The sequence below is a fragment of the Phalangium opilio genome, unplaced genomic scaffold, assembly GCF_054372755.1.
Source record: "Phalangium opilio isolate 3A_F unplaced genomic scaffold, DU_Popi_V2 ptg000042l_1, whole genome shotgun sequence".
NCBI lineage: Eukaryota > Metazoa > Arthropoda > Arachnida > Opiliones > Phalangiidae > Phalangium > Phalangium opilio.
In genome coordinates, this window is record NW_028324166.1 from 2324160 (window position 1) to 2333130 (window position 8971).

Below are 8971 nucleotides of genomic sequence, written 5' to 3' on the forward strand. Positions count from 1 at the left end.
CACCGCGGGTCCAAGTGTTTTTGATCGCTCAGTTGTTCTTTCCATCACACAACAATCATGTCGCTGAAGATATTACTTTTCGTGTTTGAATTGACTCATAATTTTATGGAACTTATATCGTCTGTACTTAAAAGTATTCCATTACCGCGAATATGGGATTCGTACCCAAATTACGGTTTCCAGTCGGTCTTCGCCTTTGGACACGTCAGATTTCTAAAGCTCTTTCCGCCCGTTAAAGAAGTCACCTCTACAACTTGTGAGTAATAGACTATTTTAAATACCAAATTTTACCATAAGCGTATAAGATACGTTCCATAAGTATGTCACTACTTAAGACTGTTCACGAGTCGAGCTGAGCTGGCCGGGTTAACATACATATGTTTAACAAAAATTTCTACTACCAACGTAAGACTTGAGAACGACTAGAAATGCTATCCCATGTTTACGAATGAAATGTTTCACTACAACCCACTCGGTAAAATGTGAAGAAATCGTTTTATTCTCACGGTTAGAGGCGAGAGAAAGCAAATTTTCCCACGCTTTATTTCATGTAAAAATGCAACGGAACGCTATTTGTGGAGAGAAGAAAGACTAAAAGGAGAGCACAATTTTATTAACTAAGCCCGCGAGTCGTAGTTGCTCGATGCCTGTCGGCTCGACCTTAAAAAAGCTCGCTCGCTCCTTAATCGATCCGCCAAAGTGTCGGCTCGGCTCGCTCGTCACGACCCAGAGCTGCTTCGATATCGTGAACAGTCCTACGTTTGAATTCGCAATATTAAACATCTTAGCAATTGACGGTATACTATCGTGCTCACACAATCTGGGAATTTGGAACAATGTTCCAAATATAATTTAGAACTGAAAGTAGTATCGAGAGATTGGCCCTGTAAATTGCATTTGCAACACTAATGAAACATGGTATTTACTTGCAGAGCCCCCCCCCCATATTTCACAGCCAATATGTTTGTGGTTTTTTGTTGTGACAAATCTCTGCATCCCTTATAAGAGATTAATTCTGCTATTTTTAGATTTTATGGAGACCCTTATGGGAATGGCTACCATATTTCGTCAAGGAGGACTTTTTGATTTCAACATTTTCAATCTGAAAATGCTTTTTTTAGTTGACCCAGAGCTAATAAAGGTAAGGTCCCTTTCAAAGAGTGGCAAGAAATTTGAGACTGACCCCGCTAACTACCGATCAATTGACCACTTATTTCAAGGTTGTCCTAACCAGTAGCAAAGAAATCAACAAAAGCAAGCATTACAAGCTTTTTCACATGTTTTTAGGAAATGGCTTAGTAGCGAGGTAAGAGTTTGAAAAGTTATTAAATTTCTTATGATAGCGATGTATTCAAAAAAGCAATTGTATTGCCGAATTTCCAGCACGGGATATCTTTGGTGGAAACAGAGGAAATTGTTTAATCCGTTGTTTCATCTTGGGAGCATCAAGGAGTTCGTTCCCATGATGAACAAACACGTCAAAATGATGATATCTCAATTGCAAGAAAACCTTCACAAATCTCATTCCAAGATTTTAGATATAACGGAGTCAGTCGAGAAGTGCGCTTTCTTCATAATAATTGGTAACTTAAAAGTCTGTATTGCAGATGATGCGCTACTCTATGAAATCAACCGGGGAACTCATTGCATTATTATTTAAGAATGATTCACTGCTAAACAAATTTTTTTCCTGCTATGTTTAGTTTAGGTTAGGCTTTGATTATGGGTGCTTATCACAGACCAAAAAGTTACGAAATTCAGTAAAATATAGGTGGCATAATACACCGTAAGGTGTAATTTCGTTTTCTTATTATAGACGCGGTTTCTGACCATGAATATGAAAATGAGAATATTTTCAAAGATGTCCTTTTCAAAGCTATAATAAGGTAATCTTTTCTTTTTTCAATTAACAAAATATAATCCTCAACTGTGACATCTTTCCGTTCAAACAGAATTAACATATTGAACACCACTCAGCTTTCCCTTCCCCTTTATTTTCAAAATGGTTTCCGAAGACAAACAGTGGTTAAAATTTTTGGAAATTATTTTCCAACCATTAGTCAAATAAACCCCATAATATATTAATTCTACCAAAACGCGCATACTTTATAATTACCAGAAAATATTCATTAATATAGTTGCGAAGAAAGCTTCGGTTACCGTTTAATTCGACCGTGGTTGCAATCGGACAACTTATTCAAATTGACAGCTAAGGGAAAAGAAACCGTAAACGCAGTTAAAGTAATTGATGAGACGTTTCAAGTAAGTAGACACTTTTTGAAAATCGAACTCGACACATTTCGAACTAAACCACGAATTCATTCGAAGACGATGTTGATGAAAAAGAAAGAGAATATGAAAGAGCCCGATGATAATGTTCGAAGCGTAAACTTTATGGATATCCTTCTAGAAATGCTCGAGAAAAACCCCGAATTAATGAGTGATAAACAACTTCGAGACGAATGCCTAACTCTCATTGGAGCGGTAATAAACAATAAAGCGCTCTTAAATTTGGGGGTTATACTAAATTACTTTGGCAGGGTTTCGACAGCTCCTCTTTTGCTACAACATTTTGCCCCTTATATCCTTTGAAACTTTGAGTTTACAAAACAGGCTCTTATCCCATTGGACCTAATACCGCCAAAAATGTGAAAGTTCATTTTCATAAAATTTGGGGGAAATTGCAAGCCCTCAATTTTTAGATAAATTAAATGGTAGTTATTTTAAAATAATAATTTATTTTTTTTAATACATTTAGTTTTATATTTAGAAAAAGGCCGTTCTTTTAAGGTATAATCAAGAAGTGATATCTAGTTTATCAGGGAGAAGGTATAAATTCGCCACATTTCCAGCTTCATCTCCAGTCCAAACGTAGGTCCGGAGTAAATCCCCGCCTCTAAATTACAACCAGCATCTCATTGGTTCTTGAAAACTCACGTCTAGAGTAAAATTACGTATTTTCCGACTTAGGAGAGGCGAAATAGCCCGGTCTCCTTTTACGTCCCCCCCCTTGTATTTCGAAAGGGTGACTGGGACTATGGCGCGCGAATTCTTAGGCATCTTATACCTTCTCCCTGATAAACTAGATATCACTTCTTATAATAATATTATGGCACCTGAACTTTTCATTTAAAAGAAAGTGAAATATTTTTCATTCTGCCACCAAAAAGTGTATCGTTTAACCAAAAATGAAAATTTAATTTTTATTGCGAATTTTTTTGAAAGTCAACCCTCACATTTTGGCGGTATTCGGTAATGAGACATGAGCCAGTTTTGTACGCGAATGTTTGAGCTTTCCGTAAAAATAAAGCCAACATTAATTATTTGTTCTTATAGACGCTGTTACTGACGTAGATCATCAAAGTAACAAATATTTTGGAGAAATCTTTTTCAAAGCCATTAAAAGGTATGTACCAACTCAATTAATCTTGTTGATTTATCTCACTAGCCTCAGCTCTCCTTATTTTTAAATATTTTATTCTTGCCTAGATCAGAGAGAATTTATAATAGGGAGTTTTTAAATATTTTATTCTTGCCTAGATCAGAGAGAATTTATAATAGGGAGTGGAAACTCTTGCCCTTGAAAGTACTAAATACAATGTAGCTCAAACGCTAAAACTGGCCAAGTAAATTTCCGGTCACATGACTCTCCTTTAATTTTAAAGTTTGCCCTCAATCACTGTTGGTTGTACAATTACCCAATAAGGGTTCGTGATTTCGAGTGCGACTGGCGCCATTTGGAGTTATTTTAGTCAGATCGTTCCCTTTCCCTAAAAAGATAGTGTCAATCTCCCCTAGACCCTCCCGTAACATTCTAGACCCACCCTAGAGGGAGGGGTCACAAAAAATAGTACCGGAAATAGACCTGGCCAGTTTTGTTGATCACGTGATTTTTGAGCTACATAATATTCCTCAGTTTCCACTCCCTGTTATAAATTCTCTCTGCCTAGATTTAATTAAAATATTATTAATATTTTTAGCCTAGAAGAAAGCTTAGGTTACCGGTTAGTTCGACCATGGCTGATATCTGAGAAATTATTCAAAATGACAGCAAAGGGAAAAGAAACCGTAAATGCGGTTAAAGTAATGGACGAGACGTACCAAGTAAGTAGACACTTTTCGAATTTTGAACTTTGACACAATACGTAACGAAACCACTAATTCATTTGTAGACGGAGTTGTCGAAAGTTAAGGCGAATATGAAAGAACCCGACGATAACGTTCGAAATGTCAACTTTTTGCAATCCCTTCTACAAATGCTCGAGAAAAACCCCGAATTGATGAGTGATAAACAACTTCGAGACGAAACCGTTACTATCATTGGAGCGGTGATAAACAACATAACGCCGTTCAATTGAAAAAAGGTTATACATAATTTCTTTCGTAGGGTTTCGACACTACCACTACCGCTGCAACATTTAGCCTGTATTTGCTCGGTCTTTACCCGAAGATTCAAGAAAAGGTCTACCAAGAGTTGACTTCCGTCTGTGGAACGGACATCGAAAGAGACATTGAATACACCGATTTAAAACACTTGACCTACCTCGAAAATGTCATCAAGGTTAATTATTGTTAAATAGTTAAAGCATAAGTTTTCCAATATTAAGTGAAAGCCAACTTAAGCATTTGCAGGAATCGCTAAGGCTGTGTCCTCCACTTCCTTTGATTGCTCGCGAGCTAACAGAAGACTTACAAATGGGTTCGTTTTAATCTTACCAGACTAGAAGTAAAGAGCTCTAGCATTGCTAGTAGATCCTGGCACCAGTGAATAAATATGAAGATTTTATTCGCCGCTTCCATCGCGCCTACACTAGAATGAAAAAAATTGGTCGAGTTCCAAAAAATTTCCTACCCCCTTCCCCTCAACCTAAAGCCGCGGAACATGGACGCGGGTACTTGAATCTAGTTCGGCCTTCTACTGCCGCGAGCGTCTCACGTATTGGAGGGAGAATTCAGAAACCGCTACCAGAGGACCAACCGTTGGTGTGTTATCAAGAATATTCACTTTCGCCAAGTGAAGGATTTGGTTAGCTCAGTACTTCTAGTCTCATCTCACTTCTGATCTTACTAATTTCTTTCCTATTAGAATTAACATTAATAAGTTAATTCACTATTTTACCTTTCCCCTTGCAAATACGTGATTAAAAGTCTCCTCAATTTGTTAAACGTCTATAATTTAGAACAGATCATTTTACTTTAATCCACTATCATTTATATTTCAAAACATTTAGATAAAATAACGCCATTGCAATTTTAGGCGAGAAAACTCTTAAAAAAGGTGTGACTTGCGGTATCTTGATACCGGGCGTTCATCGCGACCCCCGACATTTCCCCAATCCAGAAATATTTGACCCCGACAGATTCAACCCGGAGAACAGCGAAGGAAGACACCCATTTGCCTACATCCCATCGTCAACACCTTTCTTGCTATAATTTATAACACCATTTAATTTCAACTGTTTTTCAGGACAAACATTCGCCACGATTGAAATGAAACTATATTTAGTAAACGTTCTTCGCCATTTTCAAATCACTTTCAAATTACCGAGAGATAAAGTAACTAATGAATTTGATTTTGTCTCAAAAATTCATAAAATGCCTCTCCATTTCGAGCTCAGAAACCAGAAGAATTGAAAATATTTTTGTATATGGCACCAATCGGACTTAACTGTTGTATTTGTCAATGATAATAATGATTGGATAAAATAGTAGTATAGGGACCCCACGGATTTTTAAAAGTTTGTACTCATTTTGATTGTATATATATTTGAGAAAATCTCTTGTTAAATTTCGAATTTGATTAAACGAATTGTTTGAGTGGTTTGATCCATGTTGATTTCTTCTCAAGGATGGGTCCGAGAATCCCCGGCTATTAAGCCTCTTAAGAACGTTCTATTCTAAACCCGTTACATTTTAGCTTTGCAATTAATCCGAAATTAAGTATTGTTTTATTAAATTTGAAAATTGTAAAAAAGAGTTATATTCTAAATAAAATATTGTACAAATCACATTTCAAAGGCGTTAAGTGTCCACACAGACAGGAAAATTTTGTCAAGGCACTTTTAGTCGTTAGGGAAAGATATAAGACCACCTTGGCAGAATGTAATTAGAAACGGAAAATCATATCAAAGGATCCGTTGTGGATTATGGCTTATTTCACATTCTCCTCATATTTAGCCTTCAAATCGTTTAAAAATGCTTGCTACTCAGTATCGGAGAAAAGTTAGCAAGGTACACTTTCTTTTAGCGCAGTCTTTTGAAGCTATTCCCCACTTTTCGAAAGCGCCCCAGGGGGAAATGGGAAATTGGTCCAATAGTATTGAACCAAAATTGGAATATTTGTACCTGAGGGAATTTATCAAAAACGCTTATTTTTCACGTTTTCGCATCCTTGTCGACAAAGACATATTTAATTTTTATCTGTAATTTCAGTCTTGATATTATTATTTCCAATTTTTAGTCAAAATGAGCGATTTTTACCTCTCCGTGTGACGTAGTCCAGGAGAGGTTCTGTAACGGCCGTGTCTGTCTGTCTGTGTGTGTGTGTGTGTGTCTGTCTGTCTGTCCGTTGTTACACCCACGTGACCGCGTTCGCAGTTTGCGTATCGGAGCAAACGTGTTCCCAATTTCCGGACCGCATTGACAGTTCACAGAAATTTGGAAAATTGTATTTCTCTCCGTTGGCTACTCTATACTTGAGTTCTCACACCACCATGTTTGGTCTTCGTCCATCCCATATGAACACCGGTCTGGTACTTTTCTGGCTTCCACCACCACCATCTTCTATTCTTTGTCAATCCCACATTGACACCAGTCTGCACTTACACTGGCTTCTAACACCACCATCCACAAAGTCTATTCCACATAGACACCAATCTATATCATTGGCTTCTACTCCATTATCATCGTTTGGTTTTAGGATATACGCGGCGATCAGCTAGGGTTACGAGAAACGTCTAGCCTCCCTAAGGTGGGATCGGCCACCAAAGGTTTTCGCAATTGCGCTTTTTCCTTACTATTATAATGGAAACGAATCGTATATATACCCCAAATTTGAAAAAAGCGGGCAAGAGGGGTACCCTTCACTTTAAACGTCAATATTAGCAAAGTTTGAGATGATAATAGGTATAACTTTATTTTAAACGATTTAACTATTATTAATGTTAATTATTGAAGATTAAAATAATTAAAAATAATTATATTTATTTAAATATTAAAGATAATCTTGTTTCTCAACTCAAAATTAATACGGAAAGATTTAAAAAGCAGTCTATGTTTTTGTCTGTGTGTGTCCGTCCATTGTTACACTAGTGCGTCGCGTTAGCAGTTAGCCTTGTGTTGATGTGTTAAGAAATCATACAGAACCTTAATATTCCCTTTTTCCATAATATAAAGTGAATATGTGGAAGTGTTTTTCGTAATTATGATGCATTTAGTACTTTTGTAGCTTTAAAGCTCTGTTTCATTTTGATATTCCAAAGATTTATTTTAATATTGTTATTTGAAATGGCTGTTTATATATTGCGTAAGCTATACTACATCTGTATATAGAATAATCCTTGGTTTAGTAATTTCATGAAGAAAACTAAGATCTAGACTCAGGCGCGTATAACAAGTATTATCCGCAATAGGCTTAGTGAAACAAAGAGTAAATAATTGAGGCCTGAGGTGAAGTAAACTATTGGCTTTGATTTTCGTGTCTGAAATGAACAGACATCAACGGTTCAGAGTGAGTCGAAAGTTAAATACACTCTTAAATAATAATAATAAGGTTAGTAAAAGGGCTAATGGTAAACGGCTAGTAACTACAGACTTATTATTCTCTTTATGGTGCGCATTGACTATTAGTGCGTCTAGCTACAATTTAGCTTTGGTGTTATTTAACGTTAACATTCATGTTGGCAAACTAAGAATATTGTTGAGGTGAGACGAGACGATAGTGTTTACACTGCAAACCAGTTGTGAATGTAGCTTTCAGAATATAGGGTAAACAGGTGAAGCGTAGACTTCATTTCCTGTTCTTTTCCCCATTGACTGATTTCCATGTGTCCAAGATTTATCCTTATTGGATGTAAAATGTCGTCTGCTTTACTGTACATTCGCTATGTTTGGAATACTGCTTCAATATTTCGTAAATTTTTACTTCAAAAAAGTGAAATAATTCCATATCTAGGTAAATACGTTTGTAGTAGTAGACCTCTTGACACGGAGAGGTAATATTTTGGTTTTCCCAACTTGTTTTTTCTGCAAATGAAAACCACCCAAGGTTAACAACTATTCTTTATAAGAAAAGTTATTTGAAGGATATCTTTGAAATTTTAATCACACCTTAAAGGGAGGGAGAAGTGGAAAATAAAGTGGCTTTTTATCGATTCTTCTACTAATTATAATACCAATCTGCATAGAGAAACATCCAAGAAATAACACCGAATGGTTTTAATATTACAATTATTGAAATTTCATGGATAATTTGAAATAAGGACCTCCGACAAATCGCGTAAAGCCTTGCCAATTTGTTAAAAAAATTCTCGTGGTACGTGTTCCATGTCGAATGATTTTATCGCGAGATTTGATAAAATTTGCGCGCGATGTGACGATCGTGGCGCGAGACATGGCGCGTGCCACGAGAATCTTGTTAACAAAAAGGCAGGACGTTACGCGATTGGTCGGAGGTCCTAATTTCAAATTGTTCTTAAAATCTGAACCTTATTTGAATTGTAAAATCATTCGGAGACAGTATTTCCTGAATGTTTCACCATACAGACTGGAGAAGAATCGATAAATAAATCACTTGATTTTCCACTTCACCCTCCCTTTAAAGAGCTACCACTCTCTTAGAATATAAATGTTCTAGATTGAGTGAAATTAGTTATTAATTCAATTTATCCGGTTTGACAAAATATTGAAGTTTACAATAAATGAATTCGACTCCATCCTGAGTTAAAAAAACCACGGATCGAAGTATTCATCG

At 36.4% G+C, this 8971-nt stretch overlaps 1 protein-coding gene across 2 annotated transcripts in view; it reads left to right on the top strand.

Annotated features, from left to right (window-relative positions):
• LOC149678270 (cytochrome P450 4V2-like) overlaps positions 1-5915 on the top strand; it is a 34568-nt gene extending 28653 nt beyond the window's left edge. The window contains exons 1-9 of one of the 2 annotated variants that reach the window (XR_016366053.1): positions 44-256; positions 1029-1141; positions 1221-1306; positions 1384-1583; positions 1817-1886; positions 2139-2262; positions 2329-2484; positions 3337-3406; positions 3981-4056. Coding sequence is in view for 1 of the 2 variants with exons in the window: in XM_089836263.1 (XP_089692389.1) it covers positions 3337-3406; positions 3981-4104; positions 4173-4328; positions 4388-4561; positions 4633-4699; positions 5258-5433 (767 nt within the window). In the remaining variant the exon portion in view is untranslated. Of the gene's footprint in view, positions 1-43; positions 257-1028; positions 1142-1220; positions 1307-1383; positions 1584-1816; positions 1887-2138; positions 2263-2328; positions 2485-3336; positions 3407-3980; positions 4105-4172; positions 4329-4387; positions 4562-4632; positions 4700-5257 lie in introns of those variants that run through there. The other variant, XM_089836263.1, reaches the window with a different exon arrangement.
• The last annotated feature ends 3056 nt before the right edge of the window (positions 5916-8971 follow it).